The sequence below is a fragment of the Microcebus murinus genome, chromosome 24 (genome assembly GCF_040939455.1).
Source record: "Microcebus murinus isolate Inina chromosome 24, M.murinus_Inina_mat1.0, whole genome shotgun sequence".
Taxonomy (NCBI): Eukaryota; Metazoa; Chordata; class Mammalia; order Primates; family Cheirogaleidae; genus Microcebus; species Microcebus murinus.
This window is the reverse complement of record NC_134127.1, coordinates 23,967,352-23,994,632: the sequence shown is the minus strand read 5'-3', so window position 1 is coordinate 23,994,632 and position 27,281 is coordinate 23,967,352. Positions and strand designations below refer to the sequence as shown.

The window sequence follows — 27,281 nt, the reverse complement described above, 5'->3', positions numbered from 1 at the left end:
AAGTCTTTACAAACAGTCTTGTGAAAGAACTACAAATTCTTTATGTGGGTTCACATCTCTCTGTAGATTATTTGGAGAAACTAAAGTATCCTACTCAAAAAGAATCAATTGTGAATTAAATTAGATCAGGTAGTTTAGCCCCTTAATGAGGGGTTATACATTCTGTTGGTGGATTCTATGCTCTCTTTTGAGAATTCCAGAAAAGAATAGAGAGGTGACAGTGGTGACAGTTTCCAACCTGCAGCTCTACAAGTATATTCCTGATCTGTCAGTTGGTAATCCAAATAAAAAAAGATTCCCAAAGGAAGAAAATAAAAAATCAGCTGCCTAATGCAACATTTAAAATTTCTCATATTGATCTCAATTTTGATGTAGATACGGGCTAGACTCCTCCTAAAATGCTTGTCTATATTTGAAATAATTATCTGAAAATATGCATTCTCATTTTATTTCAAAATTGTGTATATGAAGGAGAAAGGCACAAATAAATATATTTTGAAGTCAAAATAATTGCTGATTAAAATACAGGTAATATAGAACAGCTCTCAAACATACATTAATAATTGGTGAGGAAGAGATAACTTCAGCAGTATCTATCTATCTATTTATTTATTTATTTAGAGGCAGAGTCTCATTTGCCTGGGCTAGCATAGCTAGCACAGCTCCCTGCAACTTCAAACTCCTGGGCTCAAGTGATCCTCTTGCCTCAGCCTCCCAAGCAGCCTGTGGGCCACCATGCCTGGCTAATTTTTTTATTTTTTGTAGAGACAGGGGTCTCACTATGTTGCTCAGGCTGGTCTTGAACTCCTAGTCTTCAAGAGATCCTCCTGCCTCAGCCTCCCAAAGTGCTAGGATTACAGGCATGACCCACCACGCCTGGCCAGCAGTATCTATCTCAATTGCCTTATGTAAACAAAACAACCACATCATTTGGTTTCTCATACTACAAAATTAATCTAAATATTTTAAAGTATTAATTTCAATGTATAGAATGATCTAGGAAAATGAAACTTAAGGAAACTTTAAGGAACATTTATTCAAATTAAATTAAAAAACATGCTTTTGTGGGGAAAAATGACTAAGTGGTATTTTCTTGATTAATGATTTAAATTGAAATTTAAATCCAATTTATTTAAAATCAAATTCATCTAGAGTAGACACTAAATCATATAGAAGACATAATGCTCAAATTATTCCAATAGGAATATCCAGTTTGTAAATTATTCACAGCCTTGCAGCATGACATCATCGAGGACTGAACTAGACAGAAGAAACCCAGAAGTCTGCAAAACCACAGCAATTCACTCACCCTCTCATAGACTACATTTTTAGGTATCTTACAAGTTTCTAAGTACCAATAACGAGTTTAAATTGAAAAACCTGAACATCAAAAACTCTTTACTGCTTTACCAGAGAGAAGATTTTTCAAAATAAAAACATAAGTCTTAAAAGATAAAGGTGTGCGTGGGCATATCATTTAATAAAGCTGGATCCTGGTTTTATCATCTGGTAAAATGAGAACATTAAATAACCCCTTCATCACATGGCTTTTAAAATTTTTCTCTAAGCAATGAAATTAACTATTAAATGCATATACATATGTGTGTAATATATAAAATCAAAAATTCTTAAATGTAAAAATTTTCTGAAATTGTAAAAGTGCTACATAAATGCTGAGTATTATTTTATAAAACCTAAGAAATGATCCCAAGGAAAGAAGAAACAAATGATCTTTCTACAGCCATATAAGACTGAAGTAAACATCTGTACCAGGTACTTTAAGGCACCATGGAAAGAGTTTTATAAAGTCAATTTAGACACAAACAGTGACGTGTCATTTAGTTGGTTTTACTAGGTATTTTCAAAACAGTAATAGCATTCAACTTTCATTGTGTCCAGTTCTCTTATGTATTTCAAAAAGTTCCATTCTACTGGGTGAGCTTTGTTCTTCAGGCTTTCACATATCCCCTTCATGCTCTCCTCATTCAGCCTTCTTTAATGACCTGCCTCTCCTATTGTCCTCATTGTACCCTGTGAAATCACCAGTTTGTTAGTGTGGAAACTTCATTTATTCTAAATCTAACCCTCTCATCTTGTCGTCCTCCTCATTTCCTCTCTTCTTCTGCAATTTGACATCCTCCTTAAAATACTTCATGCATTCTTTTTCCCTTCTCTTATAAAATCTCATACTCTTCAAAATTTCCACTCCTCAAATCTTATGGAATTAAAGAGTAGGCTGAGCTTTTCTTTGATTCCACAGCTTCCACGTTAAGCTACCCACTTGATTTGCATCTAACCAACTGAAATCCATTTCATCTCCTCCTACCTTTTTCAAATCCTTGCCATGCTAGATTCATCTGGGTCATTTCCACATCAGGATGAAATTCTTCCTTTCTATCCGCCAGTGCCATTATTTTTGTTACTTGCTAAATTTTCTACTGTTACCTATAGATCTTTCTTAATATCTGGATGAATTCATCAGTAATGCCTCTTATTAGGACACAATTTAACTGTCATCTATTCAGAGAAGTTTTCCCTGATCTTCACAGCCAAAAAGATCTCTTCTTCCAATGGCTAACTTTCACATTTCAACTGTACTACTCACAAGCGAATACATTACATGCTATTGTATATTATAGTTGTTCCTAATCTTATCTCTCCTACTACCCTGCAAAGTCCTTTAGTACAAAGATTGTGCCTTTTTCATTATGGGGTTTGCATGTAATAGAACTTAATTTGTTCAATGAATGAACAAATCTGTAGTTAGAGATAAAAGGTTGTAAAATGGAAAACCTGATCTAGATAACTTATAAAACAGCTTTATATTTTTTTCTCAAATATGTTTAAGCTTCCCAAATCAAACTGGAAAAGAGTTATTTATGGTAATTCAAATGGCATCGCTTCCTTTTCTGGGACAAAAAATATTAATGACAGCATGTTTAAAATGATATGCTTTAAGATCTTCCATATCTTCTTAGTTAATATACACTGACATTCTTTAGGATCCCTTAAAGGTAGTCATCTATCTCAAAGACTTCCAGAGATGAAGCAATACTTACCAAGACAGACTATTTCACCCTTGGAAAAAGACAAATATGTACAAACTTCTTTCACTTTCAGATAAAAACCTACTGCTGTGAATTTCCACCCATGGAAATAAATAAAGCATAACTTTAAATTTTAAAAGATAACTCTAAAAAAAAAGCTACTCTTTATGTATCAATGACATGGTAACTAGTAACTAGATAACATGACCATTTCATTTTACTACCTATAAAACATAAATATCCTACCAACAAAAGTAAATACTGTATTGTTAGACCTATACGTAACCAATTTGGAAGAAAGTCTAAGAATTTTGTACAAAATACTGACATACTCATAAAATTTAGTACATGAGTGGTTAAGAATAACATCTTTAATGTATGGCATTGTTTATTAATTCTGATAAGCTTCATTTAAATTGTTTCATAATATATACATAATAGAACAGATACACATTAGTAGATGTATACTATTATATTAGCAGATGTATACATACACACCTCCCTATATATATTTATATATTCATAGATGCATTTTTAAAAATATTACAGTGCTAAATGGGTTTTCATTCTTGGCCTCAAAGTCCTTCCTAAAATGTTATATTTAACAATTTGTTGAGAATTCACATATTAGTTTGCTTTTCATTTTTTTGTACCCTAGCACAAAAATGCAAACAGTAGCAGTTACTTTCTTTCTCACTCTGTCTTAACAAGTTGTATCATGTACACAGTTACAACCTGATGAAGTTCTATAAAGAAAATCTCCATTATGTACCTTAAAATTATTAGGAGTTAAGTTTGTACACTCAGTGAATTATATGATTTTAAAACTATGTCTTATGCTTGAGTGCCCTGGAGGTTGAGGAATGTGAGCAAGCAAGATGTGAATCACTTATGTACAAAAAGGAGGTAGAAAGGCATTTAGGCACCTATCCTCACCAGTTTCAAACTACTATAATATTGGGCACAGAATACTCAGAAATATCCACTGTTCAAAATATTTCCCTAACATTCCCCAATAAAAATTCATTATGTTAGTAAGTGATTTGAAATAGCAAATATCATGGGGGGCTGCAGAGGAGGGGCAAGCCCATTAAGGCCATTCAAACTTTGTCTTGAGATATACTATCCACCTTTCCTAAAATCATAGACATGAAAAATTTACTTACAAAGGCAACACATACCAGCAACATGTTGGTAATAAAGATATGGGTTACAATTCAGTCTCTGCTACCTAATATTAAATATAAGTTTTCTTGGGCAAATTATTTAACTTTTGTGAATTTCAGTTTCTTTGATCAACCTCACAGCATGCATATAATGATTACAAGTCAGAACATCATTCAGTAAACTTCTGCCTCTGGGCTAAGAAGTATTGTTGTCATCTGCAACCTTGAGAGAGATGAGAGTGGAACACACTGGAGGAAAGCAGGAGTGGAAAAGAGAGCCAGAAGAACCACTGAGAACCCGAGATTATCAGAGGACACCAAAGAAGCAGTGGAAGGGAAGAAGATAAAGTATCCTAATTATGTGACCAGTATATGTAAATTAAATACTAATAACAACATGTAAACCTGTGTGTATTTTACTTGAAATTTGAATGTGTGTAATTATGGGATTTAACTACAAATGTTACCCATTGGTAAACAGGTTTTCTGTTTCTTATGATACAGTTGAATTAAAACATTATGCCAACCTATGACCTAAAAGTCAAGTTTTTAGATCCTTATTAGTCTGGCCAATCTTATAGAGACTTTTGTTAAAAAGAAAGCTTTCTCAAGGCCGGGCGCTGTGGCTCACGCCTGTAATCCTAGCTCTTGGGAGGCCGAGGCGGGCGGATTGCTCAAGGTCAGGAGTTCAAAACCAGCCTGAGCAAGAGCGAGACCCCGTCTCTACTATAAACAGAAAGAAATTAATTGGCCAACTGATATATATATATATAAAAAAAAAATTAGCCGGGCATAGTGGCACATGCCTGTAGTCCCAGCTACTCGGGAGGCTGAGGCAGAAGGATCACTCGAGCCCAGGAGTTTGAGGTTGCTGTGAGCTAGGCTGACGCCACGGCACTCACTCTAGCCTGGACAACAAAGTGAGACTCTGTCTCAAAAAAAAAAAAAAAGAAAGCTTTCTCATATTGCTTGTTAGTCTTACACACATTTGAAAATGAACTGTTATGTTAAAAGTTTATTAAAACTTATTAACAGCAACATTAACAACAACAAGCAGGCTAGCATGCTAACAAATTTTATTGTTGCTATCCTCTCTACTCAGAATAATTAAAAGGTAATCTTGTTATATTTAACTTTTATTTGCCCAAATAGTTCTCCGTCTTAATCTTAACATGCATATATATGTTAAATTCAAAAGCAACATCTGAACTTTGGCTACCTGCTTTAACAAGTGAAAATGAATTCAAAGCCAAATTGATCTCTTATATTTTAAAACTTAAAAGTTTTAAAAGCTTATTAACAGTGACTTGTGGCTGCTGTATGAAACTATTCATTATAAGTATACACTGGAATCTAGATACAACAGTCCATTTAGTCCAGAATCCATGTAAATGCAGTTCCACCCTAAAAATAAATTCAGGACAGTTTGTTTAATGGAAATTTCACCATTGTGGTACTGCAGAATGGATCTTCCATGTGGCAATATTCAGTCACCATTGTTCTATCTTGAAGTTCTAAAATCTTTACAAAAATTATAACTCATAATTTTAGGAATTTTTATTTCTGACAAATTACTGCTAAAGTTTCTTTCATTATCTACTATAACAAATTTATCTACAGGTTCTACCCTTCCACAGCAGTAAAAATCTATTGAAAACAATGATTTTATCATTGCTATTACTGAAAACCTCTAAAAACTCAATTCCAACCAAAGTAAACTATTTAGTATGAACTCAAAGTCTTCCAAAACCTGTACCGTCTCCTAATATATTATTCTTTTTTTTTTATTTTTTTTTATTTTTTTTTTTGACAGCAGCCTGTATCTGTATATATTATTCTTATTACTATAGTAAACATCTGTAATCTGTATCAGACTAAACACATGCCTTCACCTTCCTACCTTTACTATTCTCTTAACTTCAAATCAAAGTACTACATTTCAAAACAAGGACTATTCTTCAAGATTTAGGTCAAATTCATCCATTCATTTAACATATTAAGTCATTATCACATACCAAGGAAAGTTCTAGATCCTAGAGGCAAAACAATGGAAAACACATGGTTGTCGCCCTCAAAGTGCCCCACATCCGGTGTGAAGCCTTTCCTAATTACTTCCGCTGAAAATGGACTTCTTTTCTCAGTGTTTAAAACTCTAAGTGCTAATACTTACGTTGTAATAGATAATATGTGTATGTGTGTGTAGCATCTATTGCTAAAATTAGAACTTTAGCTTCTTAGAGGTAGAAGCCATGTCTATTTTTCCTCTTAAAAAAAGTTTTTATTTAACGCTTCTCAGCCTTTTGGCTAAGATCAAGTGTTAAAAAAGTTTTTATGTAAAAGGTGCTCAAAATTATTTTCTTGATTGGAACATTGGTGGGAAAAGTTAAGACTGTACATATTCTATATCAAGGTAAAATGATCTTATCCCTTAGGAAAAGTACTTACAATCGATTTAAGGATGAGAATGTGTCTGTTAGTCAGAAATTAGCTATTAGAGATATAGAGAGAAGGCTAACTTTTGAAGACAGAATGGATAAGGCTTATCAAGTAGCAAAGAGAAAGGGTTGAACTAGAGAAGAGAAAATTTTAATTAAAAACATAAAATTTGAAATTCTTTTGTCTCCAAAGGAGGGAAGGGGAAACTGCAGTTTTTATAGGTAAATAGGTGAAATACAAGTTATTACTTTAAAACAATTTAAAAACACAGGCATTTTTGAGGACTCTGAGAAAGAAAAGTAACTAACCTCATTAATTCCTCCACTTTATCATCTACATCTAGGTCCTCTTCTGAGGCTTCAAAACTGTATGACCTCTGACCCATGCTGTTTGCATGGTAGCGAGTTGGCGACATCTTTCCATTGGATGTGGACAATCGCTCATTATTCTCTCTCCCATTCTGATTGGTAGTGCAAGGCTGTGGGGAGGTATCATAACTGTTGCTAGGTGATGGGGACATTCCCGAATGCTGGGTCTGCGTTGAAGCTGTAGCCGTAGAGGAAGATGCTGGGACATTGTTGGTACTGTTCCCATATGAACTTCCTCCATAGCTGGACCTTCTTCCAAATTTGTCACTATGCTCTTGATCAAGACGGTCCAAAGTTTCCAAGGCATGGAGAATTTCATGTTTAGTCATTCCAGTACGCCGAAGGCGCTGAAGCAGATCTATCTGCTCTATGGTAAATCTGGGTTCATCTGTATAGTGAGACATGGTTTCCAGCAAACTAAGAAAGAAAATATAAAAAAGTCAGAAGTCTCTTTATTGACAGTCTTACCAAAGAACATATCATTATAGAGAATGCTCAGCTATATTTCTACAACTTTTTAATTGCAAAGAAGAAGATATGTTCCATGCCAGAATGTTTTGGCCACGGCGAATGAATTGGTATAGACACCGAGTTTATTAGCAGGTGGACAAAAGCTATAACATGAAACCCAATTTCATGTGGCAAATATTAGATGTAAAATTTTAGTTATGTTAGTAGTACCAAAACAATAGATTAGGCACATATAGGGCAATAAACCCAGGCTATGTGATAATTCATGAGTGTTTTTTTTCATCTAAAATGTATATATTTCATTAAAGTATTAATAAAAAATTGCTGAAAAAATATTTTGTATTATCTTGATTTACCAAATATCAGCAAAACTGATCTAGGAACTTTATAACTTCATTTAGTGAAAACAAATTAATTGCTAAGCTAAGCCCAAGCACATGCTAATAACCAGCAAAAGTATTTAAGTGGAAAAGCAAGAAAGGTACATAAAAAAACTTATTAAGCACTATTTCATCCAGTACTTAGCAATTTCATGAGTTTTTCATCTCTGTAATGCATTCTCTCTTAATAGCTGCCCTGAGAAATGGATCTTTCGTGGTTATAGCCAAACTGAACTACTCATTTTTCTTAGGAAATCACTTCTACAACATGTCTCCTTTAACTAGCACAAGATGCTACATACAGCACACCAGAAAATGTTTTCTTAGAGTGAATAACAATACTACGTTTAGGAGTTGTCAAATATCATAAAAATTCTCACTACTTGAATTCCTTTCTCATAAAATCTGACTTTCCTATTCAAGACTTTTTAAAGTGGGAATCTCTTCTATTTTAATGTTTATTGTTCTAGTGCCACACATGATGCATCATGGTATGCAGTAGGCTCTCAATAAGTGTTTGCTGATAGAAACAGATGTCATGGGATTTTCTCATCCTTTACAAATAAATGTCTGCTCTGGGCCAGTCCCCCTAAGTTGCTGGAGATGCCATTGCTTCTTCACCTCTCTGTACTAAAAATTTGTTAACAGTCACTTCTAGGCAGGAATTGGATAAGAGTTTCATATAACGTAATCTCACCTAATCCTCACAGCAACCCTCTGTAGTACATATTATTTGTTTTATTCTATTTCATTTTATATTGATGGATTGATTGTAGAGGAAACAAAGGCTCAGAATAGTTTTGTATCTTGCTAAAAGTAGAAAAAAAAATTCAAGCCTAGATCTTATTGACTCCAAACGCATACATCATTCTCCTTTCCAATATTCTGTAGGACTTACTGGAATCATATGATTTGGGACATAGGCTGTTGTATTCCTTTAAGTTTCCAGTTAAGACCATTTAGATAAAACCACTCTAATACTGATGGATTAGGGGTCCTAGTAGTAGTTTTTTACATTTAAAATCTTTGCCCCATCTAGAATTTATATTTACTCAAGTGTAAATGGACTGGGGCTTTAGTTCATCCTAAATGGATAACCTGCTATTCAATGTTTTATTGAATATTATCTCTCTTCTCCTCTGATCTGAAATGCTGCCTATATCATACACAAAATTCCCAATATGAATCTGAATCTATTTTTGGAGTCTCTATTTTATTCTACTGATTGTTTTGTCTTTCAAATCCTTCTAAAAAATAAGCTGGTTTGAGCAGGCATCATGGCTAATGCCCTATAATCCCAGCACCTTGGGAGGCTGAGGCAGGAGGATTGCTTGAGCCCAAGAGTTTGAGGTTGCAGTGAGCTTGGTGATACAACTGCATTCTAGCCCAGGCAACGCAGCATGACCTTGTCTCCCCCCCAAATCAAACCAAAACAAAACAAAAAGAAAAGAAAGCCACCTACAAATAAAAACAAACAAACAAGTAGCTGCCAAATCCCACTGGTAATCCAAATACTTTACCCCTAATATACTGACTTGGTAAATTCAGGTTTCTATGCCTTATTCTTTTCCCTTAAAAATAAAGTAGACCTGTCCAATGCTATGAAAATATTTTATAAACCTATCTTACTTTAGATGTGACTTCAGGAACTATTATATGGACAAAAAAAAAACCAAACAAAAAAAAACCCAATCATGATATTTTCCTATCTTACTCATATCAGAGCAGATTCTTCGAATTTCTCCCTATATGGAGCAGCACTCTGTATACAAACATAAAACAAAGGAAATTATTTAATATATGAATTTCACCTATTACTGAAAAGTATTCAACCTAATGTTCCAAAAATCATAAAAGAAGAAACAGTAGGCACCTATTATTTTGTCTTCCTAAAACGCTTCATTGTTTCCAAGAACATGTTCTTGGGGCCACTCAGAATACCCCACCTTCTGGCCAATGGGATGGCCAATGGGGTGGGCACACAAAGAAGGCAAGCCTTACTCTTCTCAAAATTTTCAAGTTAGACTGAAGGAAGATGAACAGTCACTGTAATTGCTCAGTCACAGGAAGATGTCAGTCTGATTAATTCCTTACCACTAGAAGTAGCGAGTTTAGGGGAGAATAAAGTGGACATACCAAGAAATGCAGAGCACAGCAATGGAGAAAGCTCGGCAATGCTCATATTCCTAGGCCCGATATATCCCTGCTCATTTTGCTGTTTTGTTATGTCAGAGAATACACTTCCCTTTATTTTTCACTTTGTTCAAATTAGATCTCTGTGCCCTGCACCTAAAGAGGCTCCAAATGCAAAGGTATAACCTAAAGCAAAAAGATCCACAATTACTAGAATAGGATGTATGATCACTACAGAGCTGAATACTGAAGATACAGTATTTTACTGAGAAAATGCTGAGATTAGAAGCTCTCTTGGACATTGAGAATAATATTTCAATGTGCATTAACATAAACAAAATCATACATTCTGGCATTTCCAAATTTTATTTCTCATAATTCACCTAGTTTAAGCACATAATCATGAAATTATGGCAGTAAATGACCTACAAAGGTCATCTCAGTCCATGATACCAGCAATTCTTTTACAACAGAAAAAGATAACATGTAAGAATTGAATTAATTTTCCTATGCACAATGATTGTTCACAGGATAAGGAACATCTTTCACTTTAAATTACTAATCTGAATGCAGACTCAGGCCAACAATAATTGAAAATGATGTGAGAAGAATTTCAACACTGCAATAACACAGACAATGTTTAAGGCATAAAAGAACAATTAAATTCAGGAATTATGGGTCAGTTCATAAACTGATGTTCTAAGAAAAGACCATACCATGACACTGGAATAATAATGTATTTCATAGTAAATTTTATCATTACTTGAATATGTACCTAAACCCTTCTTGGATAAGGCATGAGGCCCAAAACATACTTTCACAAACTAAATTCCACAAACATGTAGAGCAAAGAAGGTAAAAGCATCCACAAATGATTAACCTTGAATTAACATGGGCAAAAAGAACAATACCACCTTACTTATAAAGCATCAACAATTAATAAGATTTTACTGGATAACAAAGTTTTTTCTTCAGCTCCATTCAGCTTTTTATCTTTTCGTCTAGAATGACTAGGCAAAATAGGTTAATTTTGTTTTGCACATGCAGTGTTTACTATGTAATGATTTAATGCATTCTAGAGTCAATCGTAATATTCATCAGAGAGTGAACTCCCTCTCCCCTGGGCCCCTGAACTTCCCATCCCCTTGGGAATGTTACTTCACACCTTATTGGTCCCCATATGTGAGTTACTGTCCAACTACTGGACTTCAAAATACACATAAACTCAAGTCTGGCAGATACTTTGGGAGCTTAGGCTTTGGCAGGACTACTCACTGTCAGCTGCTGCTTCAAAGACAGAACTCAGGCTACTACAGGACTCAGAGCTTTAAAGCTTGGCAGGCCAGCACTGGCACCGCCCTCTAGCATTGAGGGACAAGCCAGCTTCTCCCAAGGACTGCTCATAGAAAGGTACACTTCAATCTGTAATTGTTCTTTACTTTCCACAGAGGCTTCCTTCCATCCTAAGCCAGCAACTGGACTTTAATCATTTTGGAACACATTATGTGGTTAATGTACCTCATCTATCAAGTGCGTTCCCTGTGATGTTTGCCCACATTATTCTCCCCCTCTTTAAGTATTGCAAACCCAAGAATAAATTCTCTTTGTATGGCAATAAACACTGTGACTTATGAAATTATAGTTTGATCATCTCCTTATTTTCACAATACATGACAAAAACCAAGTAAAAACATTCAAGTTTATAGAGGGAGATAGAAATTAGGTGTGGAATCAGAGAATTGGAGACCATTTACACAAAAACAATTCATTTAACATTTACTGAACACCTACTACTATATGACAGATGCTGTAGAAGGGATGGAGGACACAACAAGGACTAAAATCAGGCAAAAATTCCTAGTTTCCTGAGGCTGGTATTCTAATGGCTAGTAAATAAATGGTTTAAAAAAAAGAAAAGGGAAACTAAGCCCCAAAAAGATGAAATGCCTTCCCAAGCTACTTAGTGGAAACTCAAGCTACAGTTCACATCTTCTGGGCCTATTCCGGAAACCTTACTACATCATAAGAATCAACTGGGGGAGGGCAGGAACTTTAATGAAAAACTTAAATAATAAGAAAAACTGATCTTAATGTCTACTTACTGGATTATAGAACTGTCAACCAAAACAAAAGGAAATTTAAGTGAAACTTAGACTCCACCAAATTTTAGAAAATACTTATGATAAAGGCACTCTCTGCATTAGGCTTTAAAGATGCTCTTAATGAGCTAATAGATACTTTATCTTCTCTAATATCTGAAATTCCCGGAATACTTTTATTCAAAGGCCTATTTAATACGAACTGGTGGTTACAGTTCACATCCTAGCACAAAAAATACTCTCAACATAATACCACCATCTCAATTTGTATTTCTTGCCTGACTCCAAAGAAAGGCTAGCACATTAGCTAAAAGGTTTAACTACATTATCATCCCCAGTAGGTAAAGGAAAATGGCTAAGGTGGTAGGAGTGTGCACATGAAAGGCAACATTAAGGTGATACTTCTGATATTCTGCTGGTCATAAGGAATCTAACACTAGCTCTCTCAAATAGCCATCTATCTCACTAGCTTCCAAGCTTTAAGCAGTTAGAAACATCAAGTAGAGTAATTTTATGTTCAATTGAAAATTAAGGTCAAAATTCGAAGTTAAAAATAGAACTGGTAAAAGAGTAGGTTGATATATTTAAAATTCATTCCTCACCAATGATCATATCACTTGTTCACCTTAATGGCAAATAGGTATATCATTTGATTTGTTTTCTAAAAATTCTTTCAACTCTACAAACTTCTGCTGTTAAACTTGGAACATAATCATAATGACTTCTTAATTTTATTAAAACAATTACAAAGATAAGAATTGAGAAGGACTAGATACTTACACCACTGGAAAGGAACTGAGCATACTTTACATGAGGCGGATCAATATCCTTTCCAGAGATGATCAGCGTTATTTAGCATTCTGTAGAATAAAGATAGAAAATTGAGAAATATGTACATTAGTCAAGTGTTGAATAAAAATTTTAATATCTTAAGGATACTAAGAGTTAAACATTAGCTAATCATGTTTTTAAAAATTATTTTGTAATTTTGAGATAAAACATCTGTTTGAGGCAAAATTTTTAAAAAGTAGAAAAATAGCATTGATAGCTTTCTGAATAATCCACCTGGAAAAAGTAATGAAAATCATACCCCAAAAGTTTAATCTGTTATCAGGAAACACCCAGAGAAAGAGATTTAAACAGATTTAAACATGCAATGGAATATAAATATTACAATGAGATTCAAGATAACTTTTTAATAGTAACATTAGTACATTTATATAGAATCCTATAAATAAGAAACACATCGTAGCATGATTGCAACTAAACATCTTAATTGTGGGGTAAATTCTGGGGTATGGTTCCAAGTACTTATTTTACTGCTAGCATAATCTTGAGTGATTTCATTTCTCTAAGTCTTAATTTCTGCATCTATGAAACAAGGATAACAGATAACTACTCCAAAAAGCTACTAACCAAGTTAAAAAAAAATTTTTTTTTTAATGGGAGTAATGAAGCACTTCACAAACTATCAAGTGGTAGGAGGGGCTATTACTACCAGTTTGAAAAAGAGATGAATACCATGTTGCATTTAGATTACTAAACACAGTATGTAAATAACGAAGTGAGTCTAGTACTTGTATCTTTTGATTTGCATTCTACTACTATAGTCACTATTCAGACATTTTGACCCCTTTCAATTAAGACATAGATCTTTGCAAAAAAAAATGTATCTACTATTTAAAGTTTAGGAGCTAAAGAGCATGAAAACTGAAATTTATTAGCAGTTTCAAACCATAATCTACAGAGGCAACTATTTCCATTAACTCTATAAAGTTTAAAAATATTGATACCAAAAACTCACATTAAAATACACATCCAGTATTAAATTATTTTAAGCATGACCAAAGTGTTCAACAATGACTAATGATATATGGGAAACGTACATGGTAGAGTTAGAAACCCTTCACATTTGTCTATCCTAAATTGTAGCATTAATGAAGCTACTGTTATAATTTTATTACTGACTTAAAAAATACCTGTCCTAAAAAAGTAGATGTAAAGTGCAAAAAAAAAAAAAACTACTAAAAATGTTGCTGACTGCATTTCCTAGTCAAAATAATAAGCCACAAAAAATACACTCAGTACCTACTTGCCCCTGGCATAGACACAAGATCCAAATATGACTAAGATTGGTCCCAACAGTATAGGAGTTCAGGAGCTTATTGATGGGGTGGGGCATTACACACACACACACACACACACACACACACAAACACATATCCCTCTCTAATAAAAAGTACAATGTGATTAAGACCAAAAATATAAGGCTTATATCAATAACAATTTAGAAATCAATCTAGGTTACAAAGAACTAGGAATATTTCTTAGAGTGAGATCTGAGCTGTTATCTGAGGACTAGAATAAAACTTCCACCAAATCAAGGTGTAGAGGGAGGTGAGAATCAGTGGAGGAAGGATTCCAGGGAGAGGGAACACTTGAAGAAGACTGTGAGGTATATTTAGGGAATTAGTACACCTATGTTGCTGGCTTTTAACACAGCATGCATGAGGAGCCCACGATCTAGAAGGGCAAAACCTCTTCGGCCTAGGTAGGAAGGTACATGCCTGGCAGAGGATCTTGACCTTTACTCTGTATTTTTTTTAAAGTATTTTTTAAAAAGTTTAAGAACTAAATAATATGTATTAAAATCACACCCATTGGAATGGTTATTATTAAAAAAAATAGAAAATAAACGGTTCGTAAGTTTTGTATTTTGTGCCATTATTAGTAACAAAATGAAATCCTATACCCTTCCTTCAGTATATTCACAATGTAGATGCTACCCGCCACGAGTCACTTGGTTAGTCCTGGCTCTGACACCAGGAACGAAAAGAAATAAAAATTACAGTTAGTGAGCACTTGCATGTGGCAGCACTATGCCCAGAGCTTCACGGGTCATCTGTCTTTATTTCCACACCAGTCCTGTGCAATGATTCTTCCTGTCTCCAGTTGACAGATGAGGAAATGGGCTCATGCTGGTGGAATGATTTCTTCAAGTTTGCAAATCAAGCGCAGATCTGTCTTATACCATTATACTGACTGTATTGCCTCTCCTTGCTCTGTGTCCTTGGGCTAGTCTTTTAACCTCTCTGGGCTGGGGTTTCTTCATTTATTAAATGGGACATTAAAAAATTGATTTCTGGCTGAGTGTGGTTGCTCACAACTATAATCCCAGTATTTTGGGAGGCTAAGGCAGGAGGATCACTTCAGGCCAGGAGTTTGAAATCAGCCTGGGCAACATAATGAGACCTCGTCTTTATAAAAAATTTTAAAAATAAGACAGGTGTGGTGGCACATACCTGTAGTCCCCGCTACTTGGGAGGCTGAGGCAGGAGGATCACTTGAGCCCAAGAATTTGAGGTTACAGTGATGTCACCGCACTCCAGCCTGGGCCACAGAGCAAGACTTGTCTCTTAAAAAAAAAAATTTTTTTTTTTTACATAAAGTCAGGTTGAACAATGAAGAATCCTATACTGTCAGCACTGTTAACCTTTGAAGAAAAATACAATCAAGAAAATCCATTAGGAATAAAAACCTGTAGATACTGTGTTACCCATAGGTGGCAAGAAAGCTTTTTTTTTTCAGCGACACATCAGGAATTCTCACTAGGTTGTTCAGGCTGCTCAAGTTCCTGGCCTTAAGCAATCCTCCCACCTCAACCTCCCAAGTAGCTGAGATTATAGACACAACCCACCACTTCTGGTTAACAAACCTCTTTTTTCCTTAGCTTTTCTCTTTAATAAAAAAAGGAATAACTATATTAAGTACAGGAAAAAGTGAACGTCAAAGATGTATAATGAACTTCAAAGATGTAAGTTGGCCTCCAATCCCAAACTCCTTTTTCTTTTCTACCCAGACACTATTCACAGTTTTTTACATACCCTTCCTTCCTTATACATTTTTGTACATATGACAGTATCTTTTGGATTAAGCTTCCCTGTCACCGCACCTGGCCAGAAGCCTTTACTCTTTTTTTGTTTTGCAGGCAGAGTATGATACACCGATAAATAATTACCTGAGCAAAAACTTGTGGACCTGCACTTCTGGAAGATCTAATATCTTCCTCCTTATTTTGCACTTCCCTTACCCAAGCAGTTTCTCAATGCTTAATAAAGGAAATAATTATAGAATTGGAGTAAGAGATTTCATTAAGCTAGGATAAGGTAAATCATAAAAACTTATATCATGCTAAAATTGATGTTAACAATCATATTTTCCAATAGCCTCAGTTTACTGATGCAAAAAATTCTGATACTAGACGCCAGAAACCTTCTCAGGTTAGTGCTTATACTAATTGACACAATAAATAAAAGCCAAAATTCTGGACACTTGGAAACTTAAGGTCTATTAAATGCATATCATTTGAAGGTTTTATAAAGAGTATAGAATTGTTATAGATATGCAAATAGAAGCCTTCCATGGCCGACCCTAGACAAGGATTTCCTATAGAGGGAGAAGGCAATAAAATTTGTTAACATATTTTCAGAAATATCATCTTAAGAAAATCTGTCCAGGCCGGGCGTGGTGGCTCACGCCTGTAATCCTAGCACTCTGGGAGGCAGAGGCGGGCGGATTGCTCAAGGTCAGGAGTTCAAAACCAGCCTGAGAAAGACCTCGTCTCTACTATAAATAAAAAAGAAATTAATTGGCCAACTAATATACATAGAAAAAATTAGCCGGGCATGGTGGTGCATGCCTGTAGTCCCAGCTACTAGGGAGGCTGAGGCAGGAGGATCACTTGAGCCCAGGAGTTTGAGGTTGCTGTGAGCTAGGCTGACACCACGGCACTCACTCTAGCCTGGCAACAAAGTGAGACTCTGTCTCAAAAAAAAAAAAAAGAAAATCTGTCCAGACCAGGTGTGGTGGCTCATGCCTGTAATCCTAGCACTTTGGGAGGCCAAGGCAGGAGTATTGCTTGAGGCCATGAGTTCAAGATCACCTGAGCAACATAGTGAGACCCTATCTCGATAAAATATAGAAAAATTAGCCTGGCATCATTGCCACATGCCTGTAGCTGGGCATGGTGGTGCATGCGTGTAGTCCCAGCTACTTGGGAGGCTGAGGCAGTACGATTGCTTGAGCCCAGGAGTTTGAGATTGCTGTGAGCTAGGTTGATGCCACAGAGCACTCTAGCCTGGGCAACAGAGTAAGACCCTGTCTCAAAAACAAACAAAAAAGAAATACAAAATATCATCTTAGCTAACAGGAATTAAATCAATAGCTTTACTAGTGATAACCCAATTTATTTATAGTTTATTTTATTTTTGAGACTAGGTCTTGCTGTGTCACCCAGGGCATGTCACCCAGTGGCATGATCATAGCTCACTGCAGTTTCAAACTCCTGGGTTCAAGGGATCCTCCTGGATTAGCCTACCAAGTAGGTAGGATTACAGGTGTGCACCACCACACGTGGCTAATTTTTTTCTTTTTTTGTAGAAACAAGGGCTTGCTATGTTGCTCAGGCTGTGATTAACCACATTGAATAGGAAATTCAGCATGAACTGCTAATGGTATAACTTCTGATAATATCAACAGGTAAAGATATCCTATTAGTACATTCCCAGCATCTAATTAACTTATACTTCAGCATATCATCAACTACTCTTTTTTTTTTTTTTTTTTGAGACAGAGTCTCACTTTGTTGCCCAGGCTAGAGTGAGTGCCATGGCGTTAGCCTAGCTCACAGCAACTTCAAACTCCTGGGCTCAAGCAATCCTTCTGCCTCAGCCTCCCAAGTAGCTGGGACTACAGGCATGCGCCACCATGCCCAGCTAATTTTTTCTATATATATTAGTTGGCCAATTAATTTCTTTCTATTTATAGTAGAGACGGGGTCTCGCTCTTGCTCAGGCTGGTTTTGAACTCCTGACCTTGAGCAATCCGCCCGCCTCAGCCTCCCAGAGTGCTAGGATTACAGGAGTGAGCCACCGCGCCCCGCCTCATCAACTACTCTTATGACTAGCTTTGATGAATCTTCAGTCCATTTACTAGAAGGTGAGTGCTTAAAGGAGGAAAAGAAGGCAGAGGATGAGGAAATTCATACGCTCTCCATTGCAAAAGAAGCAAAGTGTTTTACCTTCCACATGTCAGGAGGATACACTAAAATGTTGTTGAAAATAACCAAGTAGCCAATGTTTCACAACTAAAAGTTGAAGTCAAATTCCAAAGAACCAATTTATGCTTTAGCCAATACTCCTACTACTATAAGCATCCAAAGCACAACAGTTTTTTTTATTTCTCTGCATTCCTCAGAGTCTACTATAGAAAGTTAATTGAATAGGGCCTCACATTTTATATTGCCCAACTAAACAGACTTCAAAAGTATCTCAAGTCATGAGAAAAGGCTCTCCACCTGAAGAGACACCTGTCTTTAAAAGACAGGCGCGGTGGCTCACGGGCGCGGTGGCTCACGCCTGTAATCCTAGCTCTCTGGGAGGCCGAGGCGGGCGGATTGCTCAAGGTCAGGAGTTCGAAACCAGCCTGAGCAAGAGCGAGACCCTGTCTCTACTATAAATAGAAAGAAATTAATTGGCCAACTAATATATATAGAAAAAATTAGCCGGGCATGGTGGTGCATGCCTGTAGTCCCAGCTACTCGGGAGGCTGAGGCAGGAGGATTGCTTGAGCCCAGGAGTTTGAGGTTGCTGTGAGCTAGGCTAACGCCAGGGCACTCACTCTAGCCTAGGCAACAAAGCGAGACTCTGTCTCAAAAAAAAAAAAAAAAAAAAAAAAAAAACAAACCTGGGGCTATAGATATACATCATATTTTCTCTATATCTTATGTTCCTCTATGTTCCCCAAGATGATATATTCTACTCCAGAAGAAGGGCTTATCTCAATTTTATCTGCTAAAGTAACCATATATTTCAGATCCCTTATTCAGAATTATTTTCTTTAGACATCTATTCACAAGCTCATGGGTTCTCAAACTATGATGACAATTATACATTATAACGTACCATACAAAATATACAGTATTAATATTTTAATTTATTGTACACAACCAGATATAACCAGCTCTCAAAAAGTACCCACTGCATTATGGATTTATATCTAATTGTAGGTGGCAAGACCTCTTCAATTTTTAGAATAATCTCCAGACTCCAATCAGTTTTAAATTCTTTTATTTCTAACCATCATTAAAAAGTGTGCTAAATCGATATCCCATGTTCTTTATTATTTCTTCTTCTGAGGTAATATATACATATAAATAAAGATTTGATAATACTTACTAAGCACAATTATATTAAGAATATCCCCTATGCATTATGATAATTGCACAACTGTGAATATAGTAAAATTTATTGAATTGTACACTTTAAATAGGTGAATGATACGCATATCATATACTCTCCTAGGGTATATGGGTGAATTATATGGTATATGATATGAATATATGTTATTAAAGCTATTTCAACAAGTGAAAAAAAAATAATATTCCCTATAAAAGGCAAAGAATGATAGATTCTTAAAATTCTACCTTTATACTTTATTCCATATCCCAAAATACTAAGTGTTAAATTCAAAATATAATAGATAGGTCATCATTTTAAACTGAAATTCACAGCTGGAAAAAAATCATTCTTTATATGGTGAACTAAAACAAAACACAAACACACACTAAACCAAGTGGTACCAACTGCCCCCCTCCTTATCAGATTCTTTTACCCCAAATGTCTCCAAGCCCATTGCTGCTATTTTACTTGAGACCTTATTTCTGCTGTACCAATGCAATGGTTTCCAACTGCTCTCCCTACCTCCTGTCTTATTCTTGTTATACATAATTAACAGTTATCTTTCTAAAATGCCAAACTGAGAGTAGAATGGAATAACACAAAGAATAAGAGATTTGAAGCAAGACTTGTGTTTGAAATCTCAGGTTCTACCACTTGTTAGTTTGATCCTTGCACAAATTTCTTAATCTTGCTAAGCCTTAGTTTCCTCTTCGTAAATTGTGTACAATAATATATTTACCTCAAGGGATCACTATGAGAACTAAATAACATAAAGTTAAAAAGGTTCCTAAAGTAGGCACCTAGAAATGTTAGTTCCCATGTTCCCCTGTAAGTCAATCTTTCTAAAAGTTATCACATCCTAAGGGAAACCTGATTTAAGGAGTATAAAGTCACAAGAGATAGTATTTGTATCAAAACAACAATAACAATGTATTGAGAACATTTGCTTTCTAGGGGGGGAGTTTATTTGGAGAATCAAGCTACCATGAGAAAGTTGTTTCATGAGTGTGCAGAAATCCAGAGCTAAGCAGGCAGCTCTCAGCCAAGCCAAGAACTGCTCGCACAAGGCTTGCTCTCCCTCAGCAACTGCAGGGACCCACTGTCCCAAGTTTCTTTCCAAACTTCAGCTTTTTACAGCACCTCTAACAAACCTTTTAATTAATACTCTAATTATAAATAAATGACTTTGACTATTTGAGAAAAAGCATCAAAGGCCGTAGTTTCTAATCAACTTGAAGGAATTCCTTTTTTCCTCCCCAAAGATGCAGAATCACCTTTGCTGGATTGGAAACAAGGTCTGAAATCTCTGACAAGAGGGTGGGAAGAGATGATAATGACAACTGTACAATCCTCTCCAGTGGGAATTTCTGAAGAATGAAATAAAGATGTAGTAGTGGAGACCTACCAGGTAAGATTTTTGACCCTATGGGAAGAAGAATCCAATGCTTGGAGATTGGTTCAAGTTATTAATTCCTTTTCCAACACCTCATAGAACAAACAAACCACATTCAAAGAATGCCATGAATGACTTGTCTTGCTAAACTTTAATATTTTATTGATATCTATGATCACCCCCTGCCCCTTCAAATAATGACCAGAGTCTAGAAAGAATCTTGGTAGAGAGATCACAGAAAGAACATAATGAATATCAGTATTTTCTCTTCCTAGTTGCTAAAATTTTAACAGTCTACAACCCCCAAATAAAAACACTTGTTACAGTTATAGGATATGGTGACTAAATGAATAGAAATGTAATATTAGAATTTCATGATTCTGTACATTGTGACTAGAAAACATCAAGGGCAAAGGAAACACCAAATAAAGATTTCAGAAATTAGACAATGATCCTAGGTAGAACTGATATTTAAAAATCAGTGGAGCATCTAGAGGAAATATCCGGCTGACACATGATGAGGAACTATTATGTTATTAAGTATGGAATGTCCAATTTCCTTAAGTACTAAGTTTGACAGTTGATACCTCTGACATTGAACTTTGACACTTCTTGGGTTTTTGTTTTGTTGTTGTTTTTTATAGTGAAGGTACATCCTCATTCTTCCAAATGCATATTTTGGCTTGTGATTATCTTTCACATTTTTTTAAGAGCAATTTTGGTGAAACCATGGATAAGTCAAAAATTTGTGTTATTTTTGAATATGAGTTCCATCATGGAACCAATGCAGCGCAGACAGCTGCAAATATCAACAAAGCTTTTGGGAAGGATGTGGCTAATGAACGCACAAAATGTCTATGGTTTGAGAAGTTCCATTCCCGTGATTTTACTGAAAATGAACCATGTGGGCAACCTGAGACCAAGGTGGATAATGATGAGCCAAAAGCTGTAGTGGAAGCAAATCCATCACAACCTACACTTAAATTAGCAGCAAGGTTTGCCATTACTATTCCAACAATATTGGACCATTTGAAACAAATCAGCAAGGTAAAGAAGCTGGATAGATGGGTTCCACATGAATTAAACAAGTATCAGAAGAGAAATCATCTCGAAACTTGCCTTTCTTTGCTGTCATGCCACAAAGGCGACCATTTCTATACTGTATTGTTACATGTGATAAAAATGGACTCTTTTTGTCAATCACTAGGATTCGGCACAATGGTTGGATAAAAACGAAGTGCTGAGCATAGTCCAAAACTGAACATGCAGCAAAAAAACCTAACAGTGTTTGTTTGGTGGTCCAGCACTGGTATTATCCACTACAGCTTCATGAAACCTGGTCAATCTATTATAGCGGATGTCTATTGCAACCCACTGGATAAAATGATGAGGATGCTTGCAATGAAGCAGCCAAGACTGGTCAACAGAGACAGGCCAAATCTCTTATAAGACCACATGTCGCAAAAAACAATGATGCTCAAATTACGGAAGCTGGACTTGGAAACTCTCTGTTATCTACCATATTCACCAGATCTTGCACCAACTGACTACCACTTTTTCCAGGCTTTGCACCCCTTCTTGCAAGGAAAAATATTCAATTCTCAACAAGCTGTGGAAAATGCCTTTCATGATTTCCTCACCACTCATTCTCCAGGCTTCTTGGCTGCTGGCATAAGGGAACTACCATTAAAATGGCAAAACTGTGTTGATAATTTAAGGCACATACTTTGATTAATTGTACTGCTTCTTATTTGAGATATAATCAACTAAACTTTTAATTTGAAATCAGACATTTCATATTTAATGACCTAATAGACTATGTAGAAAGTCTGGAGAAACACCAAGGAGCTGCCTCTGTATGTACAACAGTAAAGGTCATAAACTGGTGGCTCAGGGGGTTAGATCAATCCTATGGATGTATTTTGTTTAACCTGCACAGTATTTAAAAGTTGTGAGATTGCATATAGAGGCTTTTGTTTTTATAGGAAAAAAACTGCAGCATCTGTCACCACTGAGTTTGTAATCCCTCATGTAATCCTTGATAAAGGACATGTACCCTCTAGTTCATCATAGGGCAGAGTGACAGTAGTCACCCTTCTCTAGACACCAAATATTAGCTGTCCCTTATCACTGTAGCTTATACTGTGGTTTGTCCCATAATAGAGACATAATTTTTTATACTTATGCCTGTGAAAAGCATTCACAGGGTTCAGAGCATGCCACCCCAAAATATGTTGCTTTGCCATATTGATTATTTTGAGTTAAATGTGTTTGAAAAACAGCAGATACAAGAAGGGCACTGTGACCTTCCTTTTCTTCCTGAAAGCAGAAGATAAAATTCCCACGTGAAAGGTGCCCTCCCTGTACCAAGAGGAAGGAAGACATTCTTATCACCAGAGACTGGGAGTCGAGGACAAAAAAAAATCTGCACAAACAAACCTTGTTAAACTAACCCTTATCTGCCTAGTCACTTTTCCACAATTAGCTGCCCTAGCCCAAACCCCTTTGTCCTGTCATAATTTCACAATTTACTACTCTTTGTCCAACCCAGTATATAAGTTTTTGGCCCTAACTGCTTCCTTGGGTCTTCATTATTCTTGTGGGCTCCCATGTACATGTAAAAATTACTAAATAAATATCGTATACTTTTCTCTTGTTAATCTGTGTTATATCAGTTTAATTCTTAGGCCCAGCCGGAGACCGTAAGAGGATAGAGATGAAATTTTATCTCCCTCACAGTGTGAAACAAAATCTACTTTTTCCCCTTATACCTAGCCCACTTATTTATATTGCCTGGACACTGCCTTATTAATCATGAAAAGCAGATGGTGATGCAGCTAGTTCACCAAAGGAGGAGTCTGGAGTATAAGCTAGGAATCAAAATTAAAACCAAAACCCAAACAAACAAAAACTCTCAGGGTTTGGTAACTAAAAATTTTATAGCAAGATCCAAATTACAATGCACATAACCTTTAACCTAGCAATTCCAGTACTGGAGATTTACCTTATAGATATGTTCATAAGGAAAATAACTTATGTTCAGTATTCTTCCCACCATTATGTGTAATACCAAAAGATCAGAAACAACCTAAATAGCCACCATTAGGGGACTGCACAAATAAGTTACAGGATAACCATACATTCATCAATGTGGCCATAAAAAATGTGGAAATTCCTTATGTGCCAATGTAAAACAAACTCTAAGTGAAAAGAACAAGGAAGAGCACAGTGTACATATTCTGTCAGTTGTGAAGGAACAGCAGGAGGAGGAAAGTAGGGAAGAATATACAAATAACTATATAGAGATTTGTTTTTACATATGTATAAAGAATTTCTGGAAGGATACAGAAGAAACTGGTAGTATTAATTCCCTCGGGAGGGGAACCTGATAACTGAGGGATGGAGGTGACAAGGTCATTACACACATTTCTATACCTTTTGAATTTTATAGCAGGTAAATGGGTACTTATTAAAAAAATTTTTTTTTAAATATAACAAGTTGGCTGAGCTGATTCTAGGTATAATTCAGAATTCAGCAACTATCAGAACTGGTACATCAATTACCCCCTCCCTCCACATATATGGCATTTTGCCTTGTAGTTCAAGGATGCTGGAGATTTCATCAGGAACCTGGGGAACGAACAGAGGGGTGGGCAGGAGAGAGAGATGAAGTAAGGACAATGGAAGCAACGGCACAGTGTCTTCTTCCATCTGGCTCTTTAACTGGTTGTGAGCCCAGATGGAGTAAAAGGGTAGATCCCAAAGATAAGAAACCTTTTCAAGAGAAACTGTGAAACTGTGAGCACAAACTCTGCCACTCTGGGACCTGGGGACAAACGGTGGCAAACAGGGAAAAAGACAGCTCTGTAATTCAGTCCTGTATCTCCTGTGCTCCTGAAGACAGGCAGCTGTGAAGCACTGCATTCCCTGCACTGCTACCATCGCTCACACAGGCCCCAAGAGCAGTGGCAGTGATGCTGTACCATGAGGGGGTGGCTTGAGAGAGGATCGACTCCTCAAGAAGGCTGGAGGGAAAGGAGATTCACTTTTGCACCTGAATACATGTGTCATTCCATTCAAGGGCTCCCAAAAATATTGAAGAGGGCTCTGAAAGAGGTGGGAGTTTTGAGTAAGCAGGAGGAAACTACAAGTTATACTCCATATCTATCTGTAAGTGATGAAGTCTAGAAACAATCATCTTACAAAAACATAAAAGTATTATACAGAGGAGTGAAAGAACAGAAAACAATACTCTGGCAAGAGAGCCAAAAGGAAAGTCTTACTGGATTTTTTTAAAACTTAGGCTATTGCTCACTGAACAGGAAGTAGAAGAGAAAAAAACATGAGGATGGCTGGAAAGAGGTTACTCAAGGCTCTGCTGGGAACCAACACACTTAGTTATGCAGTACCTACTTTCCAAAGTGAAATCTTTCAACTGCTTTAAAATGTTTCTTTTCTAAGCCATTGAAAGCAATGAGATCATGTTCTTGATTAAGTGCCAGGTTTTTTTCCTCTGCAACCCAGATTGTTGAAGTTAAAAAGAAAAATTGGAAGAATGAAAAGGGTGAAGGTAGGAAGATTTGGGAACAGAAAATAGAAAGGGGGAAACATAAATATATTTTAATAAGCTAGTGGCAGAAAATTATGGAATGACCAAATATAGACTTGTTTTGTTTTCTAAATTGAGGACATCTTGCCCTGTTCCAAAAATACAACAAAGTATTTCAATTCAATCTATCTAACTGATGTTTTCCTATTCCATTTTATCCAGAGTTAAAGTAACATATACAATCCCTTTATGCCTCACAGCACAAAATATTTATAAATACATAGATGGACCATTTGTATTAATAAAAGATGGAGTTTGCACTAAAACTATAGGGCTTGCTGGACCATAAAGAAGAAAAGAATTTGAATGCTAGCCTTAAGTAATTTTGGTTTATATGCTTTTCCTAAGTAGAAATAAATGATATTCACTACCCTAAACAATATATAGTAAGAGATATAATTTGTAAGATAAGCAAGAAATCAAATATATAAGTAGAAATTAAACTCCATCATGAAATACAACTCCTATAGGTTATAGAATAAATAACAACACAGAACACAGTGCCTTCCACCTACATCAGTACCTATTTAATGTAATTTTATATTTGAATAGTACCTTTATATTTTTCAAAGTACCTTTGCGTTTCTCATTAGGTTTTCACAATGCCCTATGAAGTAGGTACGACAGGTTTCATTTAGTTTTGCAGATACCAAAATAGATATGGAAAAGTTAAAAGATAAATTATTAGTTATAAGCCAGAGATAGAACACACGGGTCTAGAAGTCCTGGTCCAATGTTTGTCAAAAAGATGTTTGTGGACCATTGTTAATCCACCTACTCAATATTTATTAAGCAACGACTGCTCCAGGACCTATCTTGGGCATTAGGAACATAACAAAGAACAAGAACATATACAGTTTCTACCCTTACGAAGCGAGAGTAGTAGTGAGAGTGTAGTGAGTCATTACTTAAAAAATTATACAAATAAATGCAAAGCTGCACTTGTGATAAATGTTATAATGGGGCATTGAGTGCTATGAGAACATAATAATGTGGGAGAGTTGACTTGCCAGACTGGGAGAGGATTCTCTTAGGAATTAATGATAAAGCTCATTGACAAGCCTGTAAAAAATTTTTTTTAAATAATGATAAAGCTCAGGTCTGAAGGATAGGCATTAGAGAAGGAAAGAAAGGAAACACCAAGTCTAAGCAAAGGGATCATCATGTACAAAAGACCTACTGTCAGAAAGGCTATGTAAAATATAAGAGACTAAAAGGAGAGCAGCTTGGTTGACCCAGAGTGCCTGATCCCCAACTTATTGGAATCAGAGCACTGAAGTGTGAGGCCAGGGCTCGTGTTTTTTAACCAGCTCCCCATGTACTCTTAGACACATTAAGGTTTGAGTGACTCCTACCCTATTCTAATGACTTCCATAATATCTAGATAGATGTTTCACTCAGGAAACACAGTGACTGAAAAGAATACAAAAATAAGGGAACTATTGTGTCCATTCAAAAAGTGCTATATTATCCACATTCTAGGGGGTGATATCACTTAATTTAGGGAATAAAGGAAGAATTCATGTAGGTGGTGACATGTGCCCTGGGCTTTTAGAGGTGAACTGAATTTCCATAAAGAAGCTACTCCAAATAAAGAAATGAAGAGACTGAAGAAATCCCTTAGTGCTTCATACAACTGTGAATATTTTATTTTATTGTAGTCCTTCCTAAGTTGCACTTACTTCTAGAAATATCATACATCAATATCTTAAAGTTATAGAGGTCTTGTAACTTACAAAGCTTTGTTTTATTTTCTACTCACAACAAATTCTGTTGGCTGCAAAGACAGATATTATTTTTTTCGATTAGATGAATTTTCTTGATTATAGATAAAGAAAACCACCTGAGGGAGGCTCAATTGTACAAGGTCATATTTCAACACTGCTTTTTGCTTTTAACACACAGATTCCTGACCATCATCATGGGGAACAGATATCAAAG

The 27,281-nt window shown here is 35.9% G+C and overlaps 1 protein-coding gene across 16 annotated transcripts in view; it reads right to left on the bottom strand.

Annotated features, from left to right (window-relative positions):
* Positions 1–27,281, bottom strand: part of HMBOX1 (homeobox containing 1) — a 149,404-nt gene that overhangs the window by 78,463 nt on the left and 43,660 nt on the right. For 9 of the 16 annotated variants that reach the window (XM_075997155.1, XM_075997143.1, XM_075997149.1 and 6 more), the window contains exons 2-3: positions 12,881–12,960; positions 6,958–7,434 (exon numbers count right to left, since the gene is read on the bottom strand). In XM_075997155.1, coding sequence (XP_075853270.1) covers positions 6,958–7,434; positions 12,881–12,903 — 500 coding nt within the window. In that variant the 5' untranslated portion in view covers positions 12,904–12,960. Of the gene's footprint in view, positions 1–6,957; positions 7,435–12,880; positions 12,961–15,402; positions 15,516–27,281 lie in introns of all 16 variants that reach the window. The other 7 variants (XR_012914676.1, XM_075997142.1, XM_075997148.1 and 4 more) reach the window with 1 other exon arrangement.